The 27,589-nt window shown below is 40.3% G+C and overlaps 1 protein-coding gene across 1 annotated transcript in view; it reads right to left on the bottom strand.

Moving 5' to 3' along the window:
* LOC121372447 (phospholipase D1-like) overlaps positions 1 to 27,589 on the bottom strand; it is a 64,177-nt gene that overhangs the window by 3,382 nt on the left and 33,206 nt on the right. The window contains exons 12-22 of the mRNA XM_041498752.1: positions 21,369 to 21,508; positions 20,893 to 20,998; positions 19,080 to 20,168; positions 17,755 to 17,801; positions 16,809 to 16,969; positions 15,603 to 15,721; positions 8,741 to 8,851; positions 6,746 to 6,948; positions 4,574 to 4,737; positions 3,696 to 3,763; positions 2,258 to 2,481 (exon numbers count right to left, since the gene is read on the bottom strand). Coding sequence (XP_041354686.1) covers positions 2,258 to 2,481; positions 3,696 to 3,763; positions 4,574 to 4,737; positions 6,746 to 6,948; positions 8,741 to 8,851; positions 15,603 to 15,721; positions 16,809 to 16,969; positions 17,755 to 17,801; positions 19,080 to 20,168; positions 20,893 to 20,998; positions 21,369 to 21,508 — 2,432 coding nt within the window. The remainder of the gene's footprint in view (positions 1 to 2,257; positions 2,482 to 3,695; positions 3,764 to 4,573; positions 4,738 to 6,745; positions 6,949 to 8,740; positions 8,852 to 15,602; positions 15,722 to 16,808; positions 16,970 to 17,754; positions 17,802 to 19,079; positions 20,169 to 20,892; positions 20,999 to 21,368; positions 21,509 to 27,589) is intronic.

Raw genomic sequence — 27,589 nt, 5'->3', positions numbered from 1 at the left:
TTTAGTCATCAAGACACTGGTGTCAGCGGTTTAGTCTGACACTGGTGTCAGTGGTTTAGTCATCAAGACACTGGTGTCAGCGGTTTAGTCATCAAGACACTGGTGTCAGCGGTTTAGTCATCAAGACACTGGTGTCAGCGGTTTAGTCTGACACTGGTGTCAGTGGTTTAGTCATCAAGACACTGGTGTCAGCGGTTTAGTCATCAAGACACTGGTGTCAGCGGTTTAGTCTGACACTGGTGTCAGCGGTTTAGTCATCAAGACACTGGTGTCAGCGGTTTAGTCTGACACTGGTGTCAGCGGTTTAGTCATCAAGACACTGGTGTCAGCGGTTTAGTCATCAAGACACTGGTGTCAGTGGTTTAGTCATCAAGACACTGGTGTCAGCGGTTTAGTCATCAAGACACTGGTGTCAGCGGTTTAGTCATCAAGACACTGGTGTCAGCGGTTTAGTCTGACACTGGTGTCAGTGGTTTAGTCATCAAGACACTGGTGTCAGCGGTTTAGTCATCAAGACACTGGTGTCAGCGGTTTAGTCTGACACTGGTGTCAGTGGTTTAGTCATCAAGACACTGGTGTCAGTGGTTTAGTCATCAAGACACTGGTGTCAGCGGTTTAGTCTGACACTGGTGTCAGCGGTTTAGTCATCAAGACACTGGTGTCAGCGGTTTAGTCATCAAGACACTGGTGTCAGCGGTTTAGTCATCAAGACACTGGTGTCAGCGGTTTAGTCTGACACTGGTGTCAGCGGTTTAGTCATCAAGACACTGGTGTCAGCGGTTTAGTCTCAAGACACTGGTGTCAGCGGTTTAGTCTGACACTGGTGTCAGCGGTTTAGTCATCAAGACACTGGTGTCAGCGGTTTAGTCTGACACTGGTGTCAGCGGTTTAGTCATCAAGACACTGGTGTCAGCGGTTTAGTCATCAAGACACTGGTGTCAGCGGTTTAGTCTGACACTGGTGTCAGCGGTTTAGTCATCAAGACACTGGTGTCAGCGGTTTAGTCATCAAGACACTGGTGTCAGCGGTTTAGTCTGACACTGGTGTCAGCGGTTTAGTCATCAAGACACTGGTGTCAGCGGTTTAGTCATCAAGACACTGGTGTCAGCGGTTTAGTCTGACACTGGTGTCAGCGGTTTAGTCAAGACATCAAGACACTGGTGTCAGCGGTTTAGTCATCAAGACACTGGTGTCAGCGGTTTAGTCTCAAGACACTGGTGTCAGCGGTTTAGTCATCAAGACACTGGTGTCAGCGGTTTAGTCATCAAGACACTGGTGTCAGCGGTTTAGTCTGACACTGGTGTCAGCGGTTTAGTCATCAAGACACTGGTGTCAGCGGTTTAGTCATCAAGACACTGGTGTCAGCGGTTTAGTCTGACACTGGTGTCAGCGGTTTAGTCATCAAGACACTGGTGTCAGCGGTTTAGTCATCAAGACACTGGTGTCAGCGGTTTAGTCTGACACTGGTGTCAGCGGTTTAGTCATCAAGACACTGGTGTCAGCGGTTTAGTCATCAAGACACTGGTGTCAGCGGTTTAGTCATCAAGACACTGGTGTCAGCGGTTTAGTCTGACACTGGTGTCAGTGGTGTTTAGTGGTCAAGACACTGGCATCAGTGGTGTTTAGTGGTCAGGAATCTGGTGTCAGTGGTGTTTAGTGGTCAAGACATTGGTGTCAGTGGTGTTTAGTGGTCGAGACACTGGTGTCAGTGGTGTTTAGTGGTCAGGACACTGGTGTCAGTGGTGTTTAGTGGTGTTTAGTGGTCAGGACACTGTTCTCAGTGGTGTTTAGTGGTCAGGACACTGGTGTCAGTGGTGTTTAGTGGTCAGGACACTGGTTTCAGTGGTGTTTACTGGTCAAGACACTGGTGTCAGTGGTGTTTAGTGGTCAGGACACTGGTTTCAGTGGTGTTTAGTGGTCAGGACACTGGTGTCAGTGGTGTTTAGTGGTCAGGACACTGGTGTCAGTGGTGTTTAGTAGTCAGGACACTGGTGTCAGTGGTGTTTACTGGTCAGGACACTGGTGTCAGTGGTGTTTACTGGTCAAGACACTGGTGTTTAGTGGTCAGGACACTGGTGTCGGTGGTTTAGTGGTCAAAACACTGGTGTCAGTGAGTGGTCAAGTATGATTTTTTTTGGTGAAATTAATGACATGGATACTTTACACTCCTGTACTGTACCTGAAAATGACATGGATACTTCACACTCCCGTATTGTACCTGAAAATGACATGGATACTTCACACTCCCGTACTGTACCTGAAAATGGTTCGCCTGAGAGAAGAAGCGAATTTTCCCGCCATGTGAACTTTCCCGTTAATTCTCACTGGGAACTTGTTGTCAGGCCGGTCTTCGACAAGAATGGCAATCTCACTGTCTCGCTTGCCCAGCAAACTGCGGTCATTGATATTAGCAGAGCCGATGATCACTGTGTCATCATCCACGATCATCATCTTGCTGTGAACATAGATCAACTCAGTGATCTAACAAAAGAAAGGAATGTTAGTTTAACAACATCTTACTGTGTACGTAGATCAACTCAGTGACCTAACAAAGGAAAGGAATGTTAGTTTAACAACATCTCGCTGTGAACGTAGATCAACTCAGTGATGTAACAAAGGAAAGGAATGTTAGTTTAATGGCATCTTGTTGTATATGTAGATCAAGTCAGTGATCTAATAAAGGAAAGGAATGTTAGTTTATCGACATCTTGTTGTGTACGTAGATCAACTCAGTGATCTAACAAAGGAAAGGAATGTTAGTTTATCGACATCTTATTGTGTACGTAGATCAACTCTGTGATCTAACAAAGGAAAGGAATGTTAGTTTATCGACATCTTGTTGTGTACGTAGATCAAGCTGCAACTAAACCCTGAGCTGCTTCCTGCCCCTGAGCTGTTTCCTACCCCTAATCTGCAACCAACCCCTGAGCTGCTGCTGCCTACCACCGAGCTGCAACTAACCCCTGAGCTGCAACCAATCCCTGAGCTGCTGCTGCCTACCACCGAGCTGCAACCAATCCCTGAGCTGCTGCCTACCACCGAGATGCAACTAACCCCTGAGCTGCTTCCTACCACTGAGCTGCTCCCTACCCCTGAGCTGCTTCCAACCCCTGAGCTGCTGCCTACCACCGAGATGCAACTAACCCCTGAGCTGCTTCCTACCCCTGAGCTGCTTCCTACCCCTGAGCTGCTTCCTACCCCTGAGCTGCAACCTACCCCTGAGCTGCTTCCTACCACTGAGCTGCTCCCTACCCCTGAGCTGCTCCCTACCACTGAGCTGCAACCTACCCCTGAGCTGCATCCTACCACTGAGCTGCTTCCTACCACTGAGCTGCAACCTACCCCTGAGCTGCATCCTACCACTGAGCTGCTTCCTACCACTGAGCTGCTTCCTACCCCTGAGCTGCTACCTATCCTGAGCTGCAACCAACCCTATGTGAAAGAAAGGCACTACAAACAATACACCAAAGATTGCAATTAAAAAAAGAAATCGAACAAATGTCGGTCTCCCATCATATGTTTCTCCAGCCCATCTGACTGCCACCAATCCCCAATTCTGAATTTTCACTAATGCACCCAAACCACATGGATTACAGGAAAGGAATATTTGTTTAATGACATCTCAGCACATTTAAAACAATTATTTTTAGGCTAGTGAATGAAGATAAAATACAACTAAAACGACCAAAGTTTACCGGTTTTCCAGCAAGTTCTGAATGAGTTCGTAGTCCACAGAATATCACGTATTTCATAGGGTCAGGCACTGTAATGAAATTTTAATATATTTTAAACTGTATTTTTAAGCAACAACATACTTGATAGTTGTAAACAATGAAAAAATTAAAATGTTTAAATAGTAAAACAAAACTATACACCTTTTGGATAGCTTTTGAATAGTTACATGTAACTAACCTTTAAACAGTTCAAACAAAATAAACTAGAAATGTGTCTTCATCCACTCACTACCGGCCTCGGTGGTGTCGTGGCAGGCCATTGGTCTACAGGCTGGTAGGTACTGGGTTCGGATCCCAGTCGAGGCATGGGATTTTTAATCCAGATACTGACTCCAAACCCTGAGTGAGTGCTCCGCAAGGCTCATTGGGTAGGTGTAAACCACTTGCACCGACCAGTGATCCATAACTGGTTCAACAAAGGCCATGGTTTGTGCTATCCTGCCTGTGGGAAGCGCAAATAAAAGATCCCTTGCTGCCAATCGGAAGAGTAGCCCATGTAGTGGCGACAGCGGGTTTCCTCTCAAAATCTGTGTGGTCCTTAACCATATGTCTGACGCCATATAACCGTAAATAAAATGTGTTGAGTGCGTCGTTAAATAAAACACTTCTTTCTTTCATCCACTCACCATCAATGAACGAGTTTGTCTGATTTTCCATAGAGCCAATATATAAACAGAATATTACTTCTAAATACAAGTGTAACATGAATATCTCATTCTCAGTTTGCCAATTTCCCTCTAATATACTTCAGACTTTAAAACCTGTCCCTCTGAAAGAATTTACTTCTATATAACCAAACCCCACAAAACAACATGATATTCTAAAATAAAGAATGATACCTTCTTGGACCAATCTTTCAATGAGAGAGTTGCCTCCCCTGCAGATGGAGGCATAGTTCCAGTGAGTGACTGCAGATAGGGCAGTGCCCGTCGCCGTGCCGAATTCTCCCTCAAACGCCGGCAATAAAGGCATCACCACATACACTCTAAATAGCTCTCCTTTTCTGTTTAAAAAATATTCATTATAAAGTATATTAATAGACTATTTAAAACATGTCCGTTGTAAACTATATTGATAGACTGTTTAAAGCATGTCCATTGTAAAGTATATTAATAGCCTGTTTAAAGCATGTCCGTTGTAAAGTATATTAATAGACTGTTTAAAATGTCCATTGTAAAGTATATTAATAGCCTGTTTAAAACATGTCCGTTGTAAAGTATATCTGATTCAATAAACTGTCTAAAAATACAGTTCTCTAAATATTAGAGCTAAATAGTACCTGTATGGTCCTACTGTCTCAAAGCTCAAACCCTGAAAATTACTTTTTGAGCCAAATTTCCATAAACAGCGGCATATTTTTAATAATTGACATTAAATGCAGCTATTTATATCTAATATTATTGGAGGATTTGTAACTTATTTAGCAAGTGTCACATTTTGTCAACATTATGTTTCATAAATTCAGCACTTTTTTCCTTATGCATATCTGTTACTTTAAATGTAAGACCAAAAACAATCCCCACATAACATAAAAGTGATGCCCATATTTTCCATCCAATTCATTATTACACTTTCTGACACAACCGTTAGTGAGAACACCATTATTTTATTTATTTTTGATAACACATACTTTGTTAACACATGTACGTTTGTTAACAATTTCAAGACATAGGCTGCTCCTAGGTGATGACCAGGCCACCAATGCTGTACATCCAATGAAAAAACAGCACCATCGAAATCGATTACACTGTGATGTATAGTTAACCTGACAATTATTTGTCTGTGATGCATAAGTTAGCTACAAGCGCAAGGGTTGTAAATAACTTTTAGTCAAAAAAGATCTTAAAATTTGCTTAAAATATGGTTTTTGAAGATATGTAAGAAATAGAATAATACATTTGTATCCATTAGATACCATTTATCTTATAACTTGTTGTTTACAAATGTAGCCAACTCTAACGGCCACTCATGCAGTATTCTCTATGTTCATACTGACCCTAACCCTAACCCAACTCTAACGGCCACTCATGCAGTATTCTCTATGTTCATACTGACCCTAACCCAACTCTAACGGCCACTCATGCAGTATTCTCTATGTTCATACTGACCATAACCCAACTCTAACGGCCACTCATGCAGTATTCTCTATGTTCATACTGAAATGAACATGAGTAAAACGGGACAGCTTGTTTTTTCTTTCTTTTTTTTAAATATATTTATTGCCCCAGATATTTATATATTGTTAATGTCAGGGTTGGGGCCCTGAAATCATTATCTTACAATAGATACATAAATATAAAGTGCATTCAATAAAATTACTAGTTAATTGAAACTGTCAAATCTGGAGCACAAAATTAATGACAGACTAAATATATAATAAAAGAGAAATTAAACAGATAGACAGAGAGAAAAGAAGAAAAGAAAAATCCATATTTCCAAATATAGAAAACAAACGTTATTGGCTTTTAGGTTGCAAAAAAACCACACAAAAAACCCACCACCAACAGTATGTGTCTTATATTGAAGTTATTTTTAACTATTAAGGCTAAGTTTAATTTTCTAGACATCTTTGCCAAGGTGCCCAGTTTTCATCAAACAAAGAGTTTGATGAAAACTGGGCACCTTGGCAAAGATGTCTAGAAAATTAAACTTAGCCTTAATAGTGAACAGTTTTTATAGAGTATGTATTTCTCTATTTGTAATTTATCTGTAATTACATTTTTAATTCCAGTTATATGAAGTATATTCTTTTGAAGTTTTGTTCTATATATATAATGCTTTACATTGACAATAAGTCAATTCACAAATTTATGATTTATATGTATGCTGCCGAATAGAACCATACTTTTATCAAGCTGAATATATTCGTCTTTTTGCTGTAACCATTAACTGCACAGCTTTTAAACGATAATGTTTAATAAAACAACGAATACGAAACCTAAGCATGGTAAATTGTGAATAAACTTATATATGATAAAACAGATTGACTTTTGGTTGTTTGCGGTACTTACTTGTGAGCAGCTAAGATTCGATTGAAGAGAGCTTCTCCAACTTTGTTGCTGACGCTGGTGTTTGCTCCGATCTGGGTGATAAAGAACTGGTTTTCGATGTAGACGTAGTGCTTGGCTCTCTCAATACAGTGGATGTACGCCTCGTGGATGGAAGACTCTGTCGTTCCGATACCAGCCGACCAGCCGCCACTGCTTCTAAGAATCTGGCAGGAAAGACATATTTGTTTTACAATTCCTCCGACCGAAATTTCAAACTATAACTGTTTGTTTTTATGGTTATTTGTTTTACAATTCCTCTGACAGAAATTTTAGCTGTTTGTTATTTCTGGTTATGCTGACACTTAGTTGAGAGAAAAAGAAAGAGGGACTGTGCACCTACTGTCATGTTCATCAGACATATAGACCGTATGATTTTGGCAAATTTTACTTTTACTATCTACATATATGTATATTCAGTATCTGTACGCATAAAAAACAGTCCAAACAGATTTCACATTATGTTATTATCGGAACTGAAGGAATAATTACAGGTAACATTATGAAGTAACAATATGTTATTTCATCAAGAGCTACTGTTTGGTATGGCACCTATGGCACCTGGGCTGGTTTTATAACACCTGTTAACACTGAGACTCACAATCTTAGCAATACAGTTTTACTACGTCTAGTTTGTTTGCATGGGACTTTCCTAAACCACGGGTGGGACTTTAAAAGTCTTATAGGTCTGAGCCTGTGCTTAATAAAACTTTAGAGTCTTAGACTCAAATTTCTAATGATGTTACATGACTGCAATTTGTATGGTGTTGTCATGATGTTCTTTAAGTGTTGAGTCTTTATGTAAGCAGCAGATTGGTTTGGAGAATGAGAGGAGAATCCACTGTCATCATTGTTGGGATGAACATTCATGGATGTGTTATTTACCCAGGGTTTATACATGTAGTTTGTGAAAAATGGACCCAAACAAACTTACTGTTATAAGCTAAATATGAAACTTGATGCTGTGACTGTTAAAGGGACATTCCTGAGTTTGCTGCAATTATTAAAATGTTATCGATTAACAGAGACTTTTTAACGATTGTAATTACACATCAAATATATTTTTCTGTATAAAATATTAGTGGCTGTATATTAAACGTTTTTCTAATTATTCTAATATTTGTACTAGGTTCAATTTCATTTTATTTCCTAAAATTTTCTTTTTTGTACGTACGAAATTATTTGATGATAAAATCCAGTTTGGGCTTTTCACAAATACTAAGATGACCAGAAGCACATTGAATATACAGACACTGATATTTTAAACAAGAAAATATATTTAATATGCAAGTTTAATCGTAGTAATATTTTATTAGTCAGAAACATATTACAATGCTGCAAACTCAGGAATGTCCCTTTAAAAGTAATACCTGTATCTTGCCTTCTAACAATAACAGATAGTTAATATTAAGATAGACAAACCTGTGCCTTGACTTTAAATGTAATACCTGTATCTTGCCTTGTAACAATAACAGATAGTTAATATTAAGATAGACAAACCTGTGCCTTGACTTTAAATGTAATACCTGTATCTTGCCTTGTAACAATAACAGATAGTTAATATTAAGATAGACAAACCTGTGCCTTGACTTTAAATGTAATACCTGTATCTTGCCTTGTAACAATAACAGATAGTTAATATTAAGATAGACAAACCTGTGCCTTGACTTTAAATGTAATACCTGTATCTTGCCTTCTAACAATAACAGATAGTTAATATTAAGATAGACAAACCTGTGCCTTGACTTTAAATGTAATACCTGTATCTTGCCTTGTAACAATAACAGATAGTTAATATTAAGATAGACAAACCTGTGCCTTGACAATACCTGTATCTTGCCTTGTAACAATAACAGATAGTTAATATTAAGATAGACAAACCTGTGCCTTGACTTTAAATGTAATACCTGTATGTTGCCTTCTAACAATAACAGATAGTTAATATTAAGATAGACAAACCTGTGCCTTGACTTTAAATGTTATGTTCATTATGGCCTGCGGCACAGTGCAATGAACGTGATTCTTCGGCAGTAACAGTGGGTAATGTTTATTTTTCTTGCACTTCTCAAGCTGAAAAGAAATGAGATACATAAGAAAAACAGAACAAGCAGGCTAAACTGTTCTCAATGATGAAAATCAACGGTTGGTGAATGATTCTTAAAATATGTGTGTACAAACTAATGTGATTTTTTCGTGCTAATCACTGTAATTTTGTACACTAGAGTCTAATTAATCTATGTATAAGTTGAAATAAAACGTTTAGGGTAAAACAGGTACATGTATGGCGCCATACCCAAATAAAACGTTTAGGGTAAAACAGGTACATGTATGGCACCATACCCAAATAAAACGTTTAGGGTAAAACAGGTACATGTATGGTGTCATACCCAAATAAAACGTTTAGGGTAAAACAGGTACATGTATGGCGCCATACCCAAATAAAACGTTTAGGGTAAAACAGGTACATGTATGGCGCCATACCCAAATAAAACGTTTAGGGTAAAACAGGTACATGTATGGCGCCATACCCAAATAAAACGTTTAGGGTAAAACAGGTACATGTATGGTGTCATACCCAAATAAAACGTTTAGGGTAAAACAGATACATGTATGGCGCCATACCCAAATAAAACGTTTAGGGTAAAACAGGTACATGTATGGCGCCATACCCAAATAAAACGTTTAGGGTAAAACAGGTACATGTATGGCGCCACACCCAAATAAAACGTTTAGGGTAAAACAGGTACATGTATCGAGCCACACCCAAATAAAACGTTTAGGGTAAAACAGGTACATGTATGGCGCCACACCCAAATAAAACGTTTAGGGTAAAACAGGTACATGTATGGCGCCACACCCAAATAAAACGTTTAGGGTAAAACAGGTACATGTATGGCGCCAGACCCAAATAAAACGTTTAGGGTAAAACAGGTACATGTATGGCGCCATACCCAAATAAAACGTTTAGGGTAAAACAGGTACATGTATGGCGCCATACCCAAATAAAACGTTTAGGGTAAAACAGGTACATGTATGGCGCCATACCCAAATAAAACGTTTAGGGTAAAACAGGTACATGTATGGTGTCATACCCAAATAAAACGTTTAGGGTAAAACAGGTACATGTATGGCGCCATACCCAAATAAAACGTTTAGGGTAAAACAGGTACATGTATGGCGCCATACCCAAATAAAACGTTTAGGGTAAAACAGGTACATGTATGGCGCCATACCCAAATAAAACGTTTAGGGTAAAACAGGTACATGTATGGCGCCATACCCAAATAAAACGTTTAGGGTAAAACAGGTACATGTATGGCGCCATACCCAAATAAAACGTTTAGGGTAAAACAGGTACATGTATGGCGCCATACCCAAATAAAACGTTTAGGGTAAAACAGGTACATGTATGGCGCCATACCCAAATAAAACGTTTAGGGTAAAACAGGTACATGTATGGCGCCATACCCAAATAAAACGTTTAGGGTAAAACAGGTACATGTATGGCGCCACACCCAAATAAAACGTTTAGGGTAAAACAGGTACATGTATCGAGCCACACCCAAATAAAACGTTTAGGGTAAAACAGGTACATGTATGGCGCCATACCCAAATAAAACGTTTAGGGTAAAACAGGTACATGTATGGCGCCATACCCAAATAAAACGTTTAGGGTAAAACAGGTACATGTATGGCGCCATACCCAAATAAAACGTTTAGGGTAAAACAGGTACATGTATGGCGCCATACCCAAATAAAACGTTTAGGGTAAAACAGGTACATGTATGGCGCCATACCCAAATAAAACGTTTAGGGTAAAACAGGTACATGTATGGCGCCATACCCAAATAAAACGTTTAGGGTAAAACAGGTACATGTATGGCGCCACACCCAAATAAAACGTTTAGGGTAAAACAGGTACATGTATCGAGCCACACCCAAATAAAACGTTTAGGGTAAAACAGGTACATGTATGGCGCCATACCCAAATAAAACGTTTAGGGTAAAACAGGTACATGTATGGCGCCATACCCAAATAAAACGTTTAGGGTAAAACAGGTACATGTATGGCGCCATACCCAAATAAAACGTTTAGGGTAAAACAGGTACATGTATGGCGCCATACCCAAATAAAACGTTTAGGGTAAAACAGGTACATGTATGGTGTCATACCCAAATAAAACGTTTAGGGTAAAACAGGTACATGTATGGCGCCATACCCAAATAAAACGTTTAGGGTAAAACAGGTACATGTATGGCGCCATACCCAAATAAAACGTTTAGGGTAAAACAGGTACATGTATGGCGCCATACCCAAATAAAACGTTTAGGGTAAAACAGGTACATGTATGGCGCCATACCCAAATAAAACGTTTAGGGTAAAACAGGTACATGTATGGCGCCATACCCAAATAAAACGTTTAGGGTAAAACAGGTACATGTATGGCGCCATACCCAAATAAAACGTTTAGGGTAAAACAGGTACATGTATGGCGCCATACCCAAATAAAACGTTTAGGGTAAAACAGGTACATGTATGGCGCCATACCCAAATAAAACGTTTAGGGTAAAACAGGTACATGTATGGCGCCACACCCAAATAAAACGTTTAGGGTAAAACAGGTACATGTATCGAGCCACACCCAAATAAAACGTTTAGGGTAAAACAGGTACATGTATGGCGCCATACCCAAATAAAACGTTTAGGGTAAAACAGGTACATGTATGGCGCCATACCCAAATAAAACGTTTAGGGTAAAACAGGTACATGTATGGCGCCATACCCAAATAAAACGTTTAGGGTAAAACAGGTACATGTATGGCGCCATACCCAAATAAAACGTTTAGGGTAAAACAGGTACATGTATGGCGCCATACCCAAATAAAACGTTTAGGGTAAAACAGGTACATGTATGGCGCCATACCCAAATAAAACGTTTAGGGTAAAACAGGTACATGTATGGCGCCACACCCAAATAAAACGTTTAGGGTAAAACAGGTACATGTATCGAGCCACACCCAAATAAAACGTTTAGGGTAAAACAGGTACATGTATGGCGCCATACCCAAATAAAACGTTTAGGGTAAAACAGGTACATGTATGGCGCCATACCCAAATAAAACGTTTAGGGTAAAACAGGTACATGTATGGCGCCATACCCAAATAAAACGTTTAGGGTAAAACAGGTACATGTATGGCGCCATACCCAAATAAAACGTTTAGGGTAAAACAGGTACATGTATGGCGCCACACCCAAATAAAATGTTTAGGGTAAAACAGGTACATGTATCGAGCCACACCCAAATAAAACGTTTAGGGTAAAACAGGTACATGTATGGCGCCATACACAAATAAAACGTTTAGGGTAAAACAGGTACATGTATGGCGCCATACCCAAATTATTTTGCACATTTTTTTGACAAAATTAATTACTCTTATCATTACTGTATGATTTTCTTAACCCTAACCCTAAACTTCACCCATTTTCTTTCTGTGGGAGGACCCCATACACCCTGTTGACTGCATGTGGATGCATTAAACTTTATAATGCCATACCTAAAAATGTCTTTCTGACAGAAACACTGGGATCCTACATATAATCTGAGCATAATACATTCAAGAACATTTTCCAAAGAATCCTTGACTAAAAACATTGCAGGCAGCTGTCATTAGGTATATGCAACTTTGATAGAGCATTGTTTGACAAATCCACTAGTCCTTTGTCTCAACTAGAACAATTTGGTCTGGGCTAGTGAAATGATCAGCTGTGTTTCTATAATATATACGGCTCTAGCCAAAGCATCTGTGGGGGCTAGTGAGTTTCTCAAACATTTATCAAACACTTATTTCTTAACCTTTTATGCACACTGATTTATTAATCATCAGCTATTGAATGTCAAACATTTGGTAATTGCAACATATAACTCAATTCAGTTTCATAGTAGTTAACAATATGGACAGTGATGATTACATCTTATCAAAATAGTATTTAAAACAATTCTTTTTAAATATATTAAAACTAATAGACCTTTTGACATCAGTGGGCTAGCTGTTCCATATAGCAACACCAGAGTACTGAAGACTTTTCTTGAAGAAAATGGTCAACATTCACTCCTAGAAGCTTATGAGTTTCAATGTTTTTAATTCCTGTTTCACATAAAGATCCAGGTGCTTTTGTTCAATCCGTGATAGCTTCTGAGCAGTTGTTAATAATATACAGTTTGTTTTATTTTCATTTAAAGACATTTTATTGTTAGTACACAAGTCTTCTATGTTTTTAAGGTAATCACTAAGTTTTCCTTGTATTACAACTAGGGATGGATCAGATGTGTATAATGTTGTGACATCAGCAAATAGGTCCATGTGTGAATATTTGGTAATATGTGATAGGTCATCAATAAATACTAGAAACAGCAGGGGCCCCAACACTTAACCTTGTGGGACACCTGCCTTCACTACTACTGATACTGATTTATCTTTTATATGCACCATCTCACAGCTGTCTAAACCATGCACATGAATATTTTGAATATTTTATATTAAACACAAGTCTTACAAACAAAAAATGTTAATTTACATTCCATTCTAGGCAAGTCTGCACTACATATACAATTCACCTATCTCACAACAGTTCATCTTAAAATTACCTGTTTTTTGTTTGCTTTTTGTAATATTTTAGAACTGCAGTTCTATTTATATTATGCTTAACTTATGTTTTGGTGAATATAATTGACATCTACACGGAATATTGTCATCAGGCAAATATCTAGCACTGTAAAAAATCTAACTTTCATTCCCAATCACTTGATTTGACTCCAATATGATGTATGTGACGTTCACAATGTTCTATTAATACATCCTTCTTTTTATCCTATAAAGTAGATGTTAATAACAACTACAAAACAATATATGTGGTATAAATAATTATATACTTCTCAGAATAAGTTAAGCAATGCCAGAAATGTATTAATTTCTATGTATACACACACTTAGGATTGCCTGAAGCTTTTATTATTAAAAACAATGGACCTGGGTTTTTGTTTTACATACTGAGGCTTCATTATTCAAATGTGGTTCAGTATATGGAGTTTATATACTATGTTCACATATTTATGAAGATGTCCTTCTATTCTTAGTACTAGCCAATTGGAAGTACCTTTCCTCGGCATGTGTGTTTTAAATTTACAATTCATCTATCAAAAACACATTTTTATTTAAACTGTGCTTAATTTATTATTAGGTCTATATAACTAACATCAGATATAGTCATCAGGCATGTGAACAGCTCTTGTAGCATCAGATCACAAACCATCCATTTCAGCTTCAGTGTTTCTTTGGATATTTCTCAGCCATGTCCATGTGGTTGAGGAATATCCTGGACTTGTGATATGACTAATACCAAATGAGACCATGGAAATCTGCTCTGTTACCATTTGCTCCATTGGTACAGTGTATTTTCAGGGAACCTCTGCTGGATGGATGGTTTGCAACTAATCCACAGTAGCATAATAACATCATTCTTTGGTTTGGCACTAAATGTCTTATGTGAAAGGGGTTCTTCCAAGCCACACTTGATCTAAATTACAAAGGTCTCAAGAGACTGGAAGACTACATTTAAATGAACAAAAAAGAAAGATAACCCTGCTCTTAGCTTCTTGGGAAGAGGGTTCTGTTTGTGAGACAAAGTACATGTTTCAAATCCAAACCATGTCTGAGGGTGTTATAAAGTACACAAGAAGATGCAGAGACAAAAAATAAACTTCAGTGTCTGTACATTGCTGCCAGTTCACCATCCCATATACAAAAATTTTTATACACTCAACTTGGCAACAAGAGGCATCTTATAGATATGCACAGCATCATTAAGGATGCAGGGAAGACACCAACTAGCAATTCCAGCTGTGCTTGCCTTTACTGGCTATGATACCAACAGCGCTTTAATGTAGAATGGAAAACTGATGATTTTGAATATTCTCAAGCATCATCAAGACTTCCTTGAAATGTTGTTAGCTCATGGAAGGTCAGCAAAAATTGATGTTCAAATATTTAAGAAGTAGAGCATTTCATATACCTTCTCTATGAAATATCTAGAAATGTTTGTTGTCAAACCAAGGATGATAATATTGAACTACACTAGTGTATAAATCAGCCTTCTCCACTCTACATGTATGTATTCACTAAGAATGCTCTGAGAAAGCACATAAAGAGAACAAATTGCCAAGCTGTAATTTGGTATCGGTGATAACAGGCAGTCCAGGCTATTCCCCAATTATGCCCATCATGTTAACAATTTCTGGGATTCTCCTTCTTCAGGCCCTGCTCTGGTTCTTCCATCCGTATGTCCATCAGCTCTCATGGTATATTATCACTATCTATCTATCTATCTATCTATCTATCTATCTATCTATATCTCCATCTCTCTTTATATATAAAAAACCAGCATTATCTCAACTCAAGTTTATAGGTTTGGCCTCCTCAGCATTGAGATGACAAAGTTTTATTGTATATATTCATACCACTGTCACTAAAATTAAACAAATTAAAAAACAGAAAAGCATTTTGAATAAATAATACAAATGTACATAGACATCAGAAGATGCTAGAAAAAGTAGGGGCATAATATTTCACATTTCAACCATGGTTAGGGGCAGGGGGGGATATGAGGCCCAGTGAATATACTTCAGTTGGAATGTTTCTCTAAACTTTGTCTCCCACTTCTGACACCAATGAAATACTAAACACACAAATAATAAGAAGTGAGAGAAGAGTGACAACATGATGTCATGGTGATGTAGTGGTACAAACCAATGAGAACACTACCTTTGTGAAGTTCCAGCGAGCTATGAAGTGGCGAGCTACATCGCGAGCTCCCTTCCCATAAACCACCGTTCCGATGTCATGCCATGGCATACGAGGGCATTTTGATCGGTCAATAAAATCTGTTTAAAAAGTCAAGAACTGAACAACAACAACAACAACAACAACAACGAAAATAACAATGACAAGCCACTGAATAAAAAGATTATCATGCAATACAAAATAACTGTGTCAATATAAAACCAATAACAAAGATGTACCATAGCAGGAATTTATCCAGACATTCTGTAGTACCGAACATAGGCCCCTTCCCAAAGGCATGTGGCACTGATAGTTCCCAATTTGATGTGTAAATATTCCAGCAATTATGTCTGTTCTAATAAATTAATTTAACAGTGGGGCATTCAGTGGCCTAAAGAAAACCAATTATGACAAAATTGCACTAATTTTGCCAAACCCAACAAACATGGGACCCTGCGAAAAGGTCTTGGATAAATCCCTGAGTAATAACTGCAGGATACATACCACAGAGCAGAGAGATATAAACAGTATTAACTGAGCGACACTGAAGTATGAACATTTCTGAGCGACACTGAAGTATGAACATTTCAGTCTGCAAATGGATAAGTATAACTAAAGTCTGAAAGATTACATGTGTGTAGAGCATAAAGAAAAGTTTGATAATTTAATTTTTAGACCACAGACAGAGATAAAACTCAATAATAAACAATTTAATGACACTAGACAACAATACACAATCGAAAACTAATAAAGTGGAAACTGGCTTCAATTCCTACTGGACATTCAGTCTGGCAAGCCACACATTCTGCTGGCCCAGATTATATAAAAAGATGAAAAACAAAACAAACACAAGGATAATGTATGATACTACTAACTAAAGTACAAGGTAACTATATTTTGAATAAAAAAGGAAGATGCGGGTATTGTTTTTAATCAGTTATATATTTTTAATTAAGTCACCTGATCAGAATTGGACATCCCTGTTGGCTGTCTGAAGGTTCACACCATGTGTGATTAATGTATGATGTATATGGGAGGAGAAGTAGGTTAACATACAACACTAATAAAGATTCATACCGGCAAACACACTCCAGGTTGACAAAGTCCTTGTAGATGAAGTGTGTGTGATTAATGTATGATGTATATGAGAGAAATAGGTTAATATATAACACTAATAAAGATTCATACCAGCAAAAGGATGCTCCAGGTTGACAAAGTCCTTGTAGATGAAGTTCACGTAGTCCTTTCCGATCCACAGTTTGGACGAGCCCTCTAAGCCACACTGCATGATGTCCTCCTCACTCTTCGTTCTGTGTATCATGTGCTCAGGAAGCTTTAGACCCTTCAGGCTGAAAAACAAACAAAACCTGATCAGACAAATACACACATGTGTAGTTAAATGCTACCATATATTTCTAAACTCTAGGAACAAACCTCATTCCCCTCTTAGTCCATTGGGCTATTTCTCATTCCACCCAGTGCACCATGACTGGTATATCAAAGGCAACAGTATGTGCTATCCTGTCTGTGGGATGGCACATATCAAAGACCCTTGGTACTAATGAAAAAATGTAGCCGATTTTCTCTCTAAGACTTATACATGTATAAAACAAATTATCAAATGTCTGACATCCAATAACCGATGATTAATAAATTAATCTGCTCTAGTGGTGTCATTAAACAAAACAAACTTTATTCCCCTCTTATGACACTGGTGAATAAAATTTGTATGTGTGGTTCATAATTTAACAAGATAGCACAGATTATTTTTGTCTATATGGCAGTTATTTAGTACTTGTATGCCAGAGCGAAGAATTACATTTTGAAAACTAGCACAACCTAGGCTGGGAGCAAACTCATTGTGTTGTTTCTAACAATGTCAACATGCATGGTACATTTTATCAGAAGGGACACAACCAATCAAGTTATGTTTAAGTTAGAAGCTATTAACAGAAGACTTCAATTCATATCACTGATTATTTGACCACAAACTTTGTGAATCAGATTAAAAATACTGCTGCTTTAAAAATGAAAAGTGGTAATCTACCAGGAACAATGAACTATTTGTCAATAAGAAATCTGGTGTTCTAACACTAGCAGGTTTCTTCTCTACCGTCACACTACAGTACTCTACCTTGCTGCTCTCTCTCTGTGCCACTGCCACTTGTCACCCAACTTGCCCTGAAATAATAGACATATATTAATCATTTATTAGGTATACAGAAAGTATTATCTCAATATAAACCTATAAACATAAACAAAAATCAAAGACACTCCATAACTATTAATTACCATTATCAAGAATTAACCTGTTCTACATGTATGTACCAATATACCTGTAATAGCTAAACAAATATTAAAGTTTTCTAAATAATTATATACTAAAGAAATTCATTTATTGGACATATCACATATATCATGGGATCAAGATGTAAGCTAATCTATATTATTTTAATCCTGTAATGCACTCGATATTTGGAAATCTACCGCAATATCTGCATATCAATGTTACCCAGTACCTGTTCAAAGATTTAAAGGCTGCATTGTATCCACTTCAAGAATGACAAGAATACAAATATGAATTGCCTGGATGACAAAACTGAACTCATTACAATCAACAGTCACAACATTTACAAATTTACATCATAGCCTTTTGACATTCTTTCTTTTCACAGATATATATTTCGGCCTTATTGTAACAGCAAAGAGAAATTTATGTTTTGGTCAAGAATTACCTACAAATAATCTTACTTAACAATTTATGCCTTAGATTTTCAACCAATAATAACAGCATTAAGTAGTCTTAGAGTTGGGCTTTGAACCAACAGCATTTACATATTTGTTATCCATATAGTTCAAGATATTCAGGGGAATATAACCAGTATGACACACGTATGTCATAATGATTTCACGTGCACAACGAATGACATAATTCTGTAAACTTAATGTGGCTTCCAGTGTAGCTGCTTCTCAAAATGACATCATTTCAGAAAATGATGTTGTTTCATTGTCTCTTTTTAGTTACATTTGAAACATTTTGACATGGTCCTAGCTTGTTATTCAGAAAAATAATATTTTGGATAATGTGGATAACAAAGAAATTATTACACTTGTGTGTGAATCATACTGATTTTACAAAACTTGTGTCATAAAATCAGTATGATTCAAAACCTTGTATAATAATCTCTATATGTCTTGACCTTCAACCATAATATAATACATTAGGTGTATTACTTAGATATTTATGTTTTGTCATTCCAACCAATAGCAACAGTATTTATTAATTCCTGGGCTTCAAACCAATAACATCCCTTGTAATTTATGTATTGGCCTACCAACATCAAAAATTTATTTTTCTGCCTGTATGGTCCTTAGTCAAATAAATAAGTTATAAACAAACCAAGCAGACGGTACTAATAATATTAAAAGAGAACTTATTGAAAATCTTAGAGTACTTACAAATTTATGTCTCTGCCCCTGACCCCCGAACATGAGCTGTTTGCTGATTTTCTCCGGGGTCTGTGGTTCTCGCACGACCGACTCGAACTTCTTGACGTCCAGTACCATCCTCCACCGCCGTCTTGCCTGGTTCTCCGCCTCACGTTGACCCTCCTGGCCTGCATTATTGTTGTTATTGTTCGGTTCCGGATCCTTGGTCAGCTTCCTGATGGCCATCAGCTGAACGACCGCAGTGGGGAGGTCAGGGATGTCGTTTCCCGAACGGCTCAGACGTTTCTCCTTCCTGGCGATCAGTTCGGACTGAGAACCCTGAGATTTCGAGGAATCACTGCTGTCTCGCTGCGAGCCTTCCACTTTATGTTGTGTGTGTCTGACGATAACTTCCTCAGGTGCCATGTCTTTTTCAGGACTATTTCTTTTCAAATTGTTTGACATGCCACTGACAATACTATCAACAGCATCATTTTTACCATCACTGTCAATGTAACTGATATCATCAAAAGTAACTTTTGATTCCTCTAGTCTGTCTGGACAGGCGGTGTGGTGATGGGATATTTGTGATGCCACTTTTGCTTTTGGAATTACGAGTTTCAGTTTTTTCCTTGTAGCAGCATTCTTCCACAAATGTTTCTCACCGACTTCATTTGTGCTAGGCCTGTTATATGAAGCGTGATCCACACTGTCTGAGCTATTGACCATCTCTGCAGAAGACTTTACTGTAGATTCAGCATCTTTAGATCCAGATTTCTGAACCAAGTCAGACGAAGCATCTGACTGCTGCCCTGGTTTAGAATCCTCGGAGTGTTCAGCCTCCTGTACCGATTGTCTCTCTTCGGATTTCACGGCTGAGCTACCACTGACCGAGGTTTCCGTGGTATCAGCAGTGGACGGAGTGATGGTCTCGTAAGCCGTGTCCGTATTGCTGTGATGGCCGTGCACCTCAGCTGAAACCAGCATCAGTTGGTTACCATCACTGGTTTCCTCAGGAGTGGATGGCCTCACGGAAATGTGGACAGGGGAATGTGGGGCCGGGCGGCTGTGAACCGGTGAGTTCAGAACGTCAGACAAAGAATGCAGGTCATCATTCAGCTGAAATTATTTTTATTACCCATATGGTTAAATATATCTTGGTATATATCAAAGTGGGACGTACCACTTCGTGATGTCATCGATTGGTGCACTACAACCTTACAGGAACGTCAACCAAACAAGATGAGTGATATAAATTAAGATTGATTATGGGTAATAAATAGGATATTAAACTTGCTACCATTGCGTATCATGTTTGTCTCTCGTGAAATAATTGTCATAAAACATGATACGAAACGGAAGCTTGTTTAATATACTATAAAATTGTTGCAACAATTGACAAGGTTATTTTAAGCAGTGATAATGGAACAATGTAAAAATGCTTTTAAATGCTTATAACTGCTGCAAAAAAATATCATAATAAAGCTACTCTACCAATCAGCAGAAAGGTATCTTTTAAAAGGACTTTCCCACAAACAGGACATCATATATCATGGCTTAAGCTTTGGATAAGAGAAGAAAAAACTGTGTTGGTCCTCCCATTGCACCTGACACAGAGGTAAGTTGTGTTTCTTTTTCAATAGTTTAGCTCAATTATTTGATGACATTACAATTCAGATATGATATAGCATTCAAAATTATTTAGTTTGCCATTTAAATATTTTTTTTAATATTTTTAAAAAGTAATGTGAATATGTCCTAACATGAACTACTGGTGCCATTTATAGACAGTTTTAACTGTAGTGTTCCAAATAACACATGATTCAATATAATGACTGACTACCTCTGTAATGTCGGTTGACTCTGCGTTGTGTATTTGTGTCATGATTGGTGTGGACATTGGCTGAGGAGTTGGAGATTTTAGAGCTATAGAACCAAGGTCAATGAGTCTGAAACGAAAAAAAAAAAATTAAATAGTTCAAGAGTCAAAGTCTCACACAGCTGAAATTATAAAGTTACAGTAAGTTCTATTAACATTCCAACCATATCCTTCAATTTCTCCCTTCACCCATCCCCACCTCTCCTCCAGACTTCAGCTTGTGGAGACTGACTCACTGTATCAAGTTTCAGATAAATTCAAAGACTTGAAAGAAAAGTTCACAGATGAACAACCAGTTAAACAGAAATTAATTTTGATTCATTTAGCTGAAACTAATAACTTGACAGTAACTGTAACCAGCCAGTCAGACACTCAGTCAATCAACCAATTAGCCAGCCAGCCAATGAACTAGACAGTCACCAATGGATGTGAAAGATTACCTGTGTTGCTCGTTGTCCCATCTGCCATAACAAAGATCGAATCCCCCGAGGAAGGCCACCTTCTGGTCTATGACGACCACCTTCTCATGATGTGCCCACAGTAACACTCCAGTGGCCCCATGGTCCGGGTGACGCAGCACCTGAAACAAGAGTCATCATTTACAGCACAATCGGGTAAAAAAGGCAGACAGTGAAGCCCTTCTAAACAGGACACCTCTAAACAAGAAACAACAGTTGTCATTTTGTACAGCACAGGCAACACACTCGGGTAAAAGAGGAAAACTGTGTAGCCTCTCTAAACCGGACACCTCTAAACAAGAAACAACAGTTGTCATTTTGTACAGCACAGGCAACACACTCGGGGAAAAAGAGGAAAACTGTAAAGCCTCTCTAAACCGGACATCTCTAAACAAGCCAAAGGTATCCCGTTCAGAAGGATTATTTCCTACACTGATATTTAAAAAGGGATCTTGAAAAATGTCCACTAGCGCCGTAGTTCAGATGTCACAGGACCTGAAACACCAGACAGGTAGCAGGGCTACAGGCAGCTCTGTGGTATCACAGGACCTGAAACACCAGACAGGTAGCAGGGCTACAGGCAGCTCTGTGGTATCACAGGACCTGAAACACCAGACAGGTAGCATGGCTACAGGCAGCTCTGTGGTATCACAGGACCTGAAACACCAGACAGGTAGCAGGGCTACAGGCAGCTCTGTGGTATCACAGGACCTGAAACACCAGACAGGTAGCAGGGCTACAGGCAGCTCTGTGGTATCACAGGACCTGAAACACCAGACAGGTAGCAGGGCTACAGGCAGCTCTGTGGTATCACAGGACCTGAAACACCAGACAGGTAGCAGGGCTACAGGCAGCTCTGTGGTATCACAGGACCTGAAACACCAGACAGGTAGCAGGGCTACAGGCAGCTCTGTGGTATCACAGGACCTGAAACACCAGACAGGTAGCAGGGCTACAGGCAGCTCTGTGGTATCACAGGACCTGAAACACCAGACAGGTAGCAGGGCTACAGGCAGCTCTGTGGTATCACAGGACCTGAAACACCAGACAGGTAGCAGGGCTACAGGCAGCTCTGTGGTATCACAGGACCTGAAACACCAGACAGGTAGCAGGGCTACAGGCAGCTCTGTGGTATCACAGGACCTGAAACACCAGACAGGTAGCAGGGCTACAGGCAGCTCTGTGGTATCACAGGACCTGAAACACCAGACAGGTAGCAGGGCTACAGGCAGCTCTGTGGTATCACAGGACCTGAAACACCAGACAGGTAGCAGGGCTACAGGCAGCTCTGTGGTATCACAGGACCTGAAACACCAGACAGGTAGCAGGGCTACAGGCAGCTCTGTGGTATCACAGGACCTGAAACACCAGACAGGTAGCAGGGCTACAGGCAGCTCTGTGGTATCACAGGACCTGAAACACCAGACAGGTAGCAGGGCTACAGGCAGCTCTGTGGTATCACAGGACCTGAAACACCAGACAGGTAGCAGGGCTACAGGCAGCTCTGTGGTATCACAGGACCTGAAACACCAGACAGGTAGCAGGGCTACAGGCAGCTCTGTGGTATCACAGGACCTGAAACACCAGACAGGTAGCAGGGCTACAGGCAGCTCTGTGGTATCACAGGACCTGAAACACCAGACAGGTAGCAGGGCTACAGGCAGCTCTGTGGTATCACAGGACCTGAAACACCAGACAGGTAGCAGGGCTACAGGCAGCTCTGTGGTATCACAGGACCTGAAACACCAGACAGGTAGCAGGGCTACAGGCAGCTCTGTGGTATCACAGGACCTGAAACACCAGACAGGTAGCAGGGCTACAGGCAGCTCTGTGGTATCACAGGACCTGAAACACCAGACAGGTAGCAGGGCTACAGGCAGCTCTGTGGTATCACAGGACCTGAAACACCAGACAGGTAGCAGGGCTACAGGCAGCTCTGTGGTATCACAGGACCTGAAACACCAGACAGGTAGCAGGGCTACAGGCAGCTCTGTGGTATCACAGGACCTGAAACACCAGACAGGTAGCAGGGCTACAGGCAGCTCTGTGGTATCACAGGACCTGAAACACCAGACAGGTAGCAGGGCTACAGGCAGCTCTGTGGTATCACAGGACCTGAAACACCAGACAGGTAGCATGGCTACAGGCAGCTCTGTGGTATCACAGGACCTGAAACACCAGACAGGTAGCAGGGCTACAGGCAGCTCTGTGGTATCACAGGACCTGAAACACCAGACAGGTAGCAGGGCTACAGGCAGCTCTGTGGTATCACAGGACCTGAAACACCAGACAGGTAGCAGGGCTACAGGCAGCTCTGTGGTATCACAGGACCTGAAACACCAGACAGGTAGCAGGGCTACAGGCAGCTCTGTGGTATCACAGGACCTGAAACACCAGACAGGTAGCATGGCTACAGGCAGCTCTGTGGTATCACAGGACCTGAAACACCAGACAGGTAGCAGGGCTACAGGCAGCTCTGTGGTATCACAGGACCTGAAACACCAGACAGGTAGCAGGGCTACAGGCAGCTCTGTGGTATCACAGGACCTGAAACACCAGACAGGTAGCAGGGCTACAGGCAGCTCTGTGGTATCACAGGACCTGAAACACCAGACAGGTAGCAGGGCTACAGGCAGCTCTGTGGTATCACAGGACCTGAAACACCAGACAGGTAGCAGGGCTACAGGCAGCTCTGTGGTATCACAGGACCTGAAACAAACCAGACAGGTAGCATGGCTACAGGCAGCTCTGTGGTATCACAGGACCTGAAACACCAGACAGGTAGCATGGCTACAGGCAGCTCTGTGGTATCACAGGACCTGAAACACCAGACAGGTAGCATGGCTACAGGCAGCTCTGTGGTATCACAGGACCTGAAACACCAGACAGGTAGCAGGGCTACAGGCAGCTCTGTGGTATCACAGGACCTGAAACACCAGACAGGTAGCATGGCTACAGGCAGCTCTGTGGTATCACAGGACCTGAAACACCAGACAGGTAGCAGGGCTACAGGCAGCTCTGTGGTATCACAGGACCTGAAACACCAGACAGGTAGCATGGCTACAGGCAGCTCTGTGGTATCACAGGACCTGAAACACCAGACAGGTAGCAGGGCTACAGGCAGCTCTGTGGTATCACAGGACCTGAAACACCAGACAGGTAGCAGGGCTACAGGCAGCTCTGTGGTATCACAGGACCTGAAACACCAGACAGGTAGCATGGCTACAGGCAGCTCTGTGGTATCACAGGACCTGAAACACCAGACAGGTAGCAGGGCTACAGGCAGCTCTGTGGTATCACAGGACCTGAAACACCAGACAGGTAGCATGGCTACAGGCAGCTCTGTGGTATCACAGGACCTGAAACACCAGACAGGTAGCAGGGCTACAGGCAGCTCTGTGGTATCACAGGACCTGAAACACCAGACAGGTAGCAGGGCTACAGGCAGCTCTGTGGTATCACAGGACCTGAAACACCAGACAGGTAGCAGGGCTACAGGCAGCTCTGTGGTATCACAGGACCTGAAACACCAGACAGGTAGCAGGGCTACAGGCAGCTCTGTGGTATCACAGGACCTGAAACACCAGACAGGTAGCATGGCTACAGGCAGCTCTGTGGTATCACAGGACCTGAAACACCAGACAGGTAGCAGGGCTACAGGCAGCTCTGTGGTATCACAGGACCTGAAACACCAGACAGGTAGCATGGCTACAGGCAGCTCTGTGGTATCACAGGACCTGAAACACCAGACAGGTAGCATGGCTACAGGCAGCTCTGTGGTATCACAGGACCTGAAACACCAGACAGGTAGCAGGGCTACAGGCAGCTCTGTGGTATCACAGGACCTGAAACACCAGACAGGTAGCATGGCTACAGGCAGCTCTGTGGTATCACAGGACCTGAAACACCAGACAGGTAGCAGGGCTACAGGCAGCTCTGTGGTATCACAGGACCTGAAACACCAGACAGGTAGCAGGGCTACAGGCAGCTCTGTGGTATCACAGGACCTGAAACACCAGACAGGTAGCATGGCTACAGGCAGCTCTGTGGTATCACAGGACCTGAAACACCAGACAGGTAGCAGGGCTACAGGCAGCTCTGTGGTATCACAGGACCTGAAACACCAGACAGGTAGCATGGCTACAGGCAGCTCTGTGGTATCACAGGACCTGAAACACCAGACAGGTAGCAGGGCTACAGGCAGCTCTGTGGTATCACAGGACCTGAAACACCAGACAGGTAGCATGGCTACAGGCAGCTCTGTGGTATCACAGGACCTGAAACACCAGACAGGTAGCATGGCTACAGGCAGCTCTGTGGTATCACAGGACCTGAACCACCAGACAGGTAGCATGGCTACAGGCAGCTCTGTGGTATCACAGGACCTGAAACACCAGACAGGTAGCAGGGCTACAGGCAGCTCTGTGGGATCACGTGGAGGAAGAGGGAAGAAACCTGCTGCTGCCACATAGGACTGGAAAGACATAAACAATATCTGGGCAGACAGCTAAGATTTATCATGCACAAACAATAATATATATTGGCATGAACCATAATTGGACAGAAACCTGAAATAAATGGATGTTTCAGAATATAAAAGAGAACTTTTACCTTGATGTTTTCTGGGTGTCACAAGTCAAGGGTAATCTGATTTTAATTGTATGAAAGAGAATATGTGGTTATATATTTTATAACATTTTTTATCATTTATACAGTATTTTAATTTATATGAATGAGAGAAGCATGAAGTACGAGTCATAGCTTGTATCTCACACATGAAGCTGTCTTTAATTAGCAAGGTAGCAATTTGTATTATTGTAGCTTGTGGTATGGGTGAGTGATAGATGAGTGATAAGCTGACTGGGTGAATATAGTGTGGAACTGGGCTATTGAGTGGATGATTTGTCATTAATCGCTGAGAGAGAATCATTGAACATTCAGTTTGGGAAAGACTTGGTAGAAGTGTAAGAGACTTTGTGGAAGTTCGGGTTATTGTTTAACCGTAAGTAAATTAAATATTTTACACATGTATTGTGTTACAGAGGTGTGACATTTGAATGTTATTTTGGTCTGTATTTAATTTGCTATATTAAATGTATATACTTAGCAAATGCTCAGTGTAACTTGTGAAATGCGGACATTGTGTAAAGTAATGAAATTGTTTGCTATATGTATTTATGTGTTTATTAAATGTATAATGTGAATTGAATTATACACATGAAGTAAGTTGTACGTGTTATTAACGTATACGTTGTGAAACCTGTATAATGTGGACATGTGTGAAATGATGAAAATGATTGATGTATGAAGGGTATTTAATATTGAGGTTTTGCATGATAGTAATGGAGTGTATATTGTTTACAGCAGCTTGTGTGGTATCTGTTGAGACCAACAACGGGATGAGCAGCGAGGGGCAATGTTAGAGTTTGACCAGGTGATTGGGCTGTGGAATTATGTGAAGAAGGGACGAGGAAACTGACGTTGATGTTAATTCATGGAAGTTGGGTACAGCTGAAGTGGAAATTGAAGTTCCACATGTGGGCTACTTATTAGCCATGATGTTGTGGTGGTGAATAACAAGTGTATTGTTATCGTGCAACATCTCAGTGAATAACAAGTGTATTGTTATTGTGCAGCAGAAACATATTGTGTAAATATGGCTGTAGTATTTAGAGCTGATTTGAAATGGAGGGTGCTAACTAATGTTAGTACATAATTTAGTTAGAACAAAATATGTATATAAAAGTTGATCACGAGGAAGTGAATCATAAGGATTGTGGTATGAACTGAAACATTTTATATTGAACTGTGTGGTTTTAGTATATTATTTTGTGTGTTGTGATACGTGATATTTTTATATGAAATTATGTGTAAAGTGGTGATAATGTATGTTTATTATATATGAGAAGTGTGAGTGTTGAGGGAGTGCTGGTGATTAGTGGTATGTGAGAGGGATATAATTAGGTTTAGTAAGTAGGAGTGGAGAATGAATGTGATTGTTATTTGTGTGCTGTAAATAAATGTAATATAATTTATTTGGATTAGTGTTGTTTCTTTTAGTTATTCAATCACTTGTGACAATTTTGGTGGAGATGCAGGGCAACTGAAAAACATTCGACAAGTTTATTGTCATTATTATATCACGTGATTGGTGCTAAAGGAAGCAAAGATAAATGTGTTTGTACTCATATATATATTTGTTT

Source organism: Gigantopelta aegis, chromosome 4 (assembly GCF_016097555.1).
Source record: "Gigantopelta aegis isolate Gae_Host chromosome 4, Gae_host_genome, whole genome shotgun sequence".
Classification (NCBI taxonomy): domain Eukaryota; kingdom Metazoa; phylum Mollusca; class Gastropoda; order Neomphalida; family Peltospiridae; genus Gigantopelta; species Gigantopelta aegis.
Note: the sequence above shows the minus strand (reverse complement) of the source record. Positions and strands in the feature narration are given on the sequence as shown.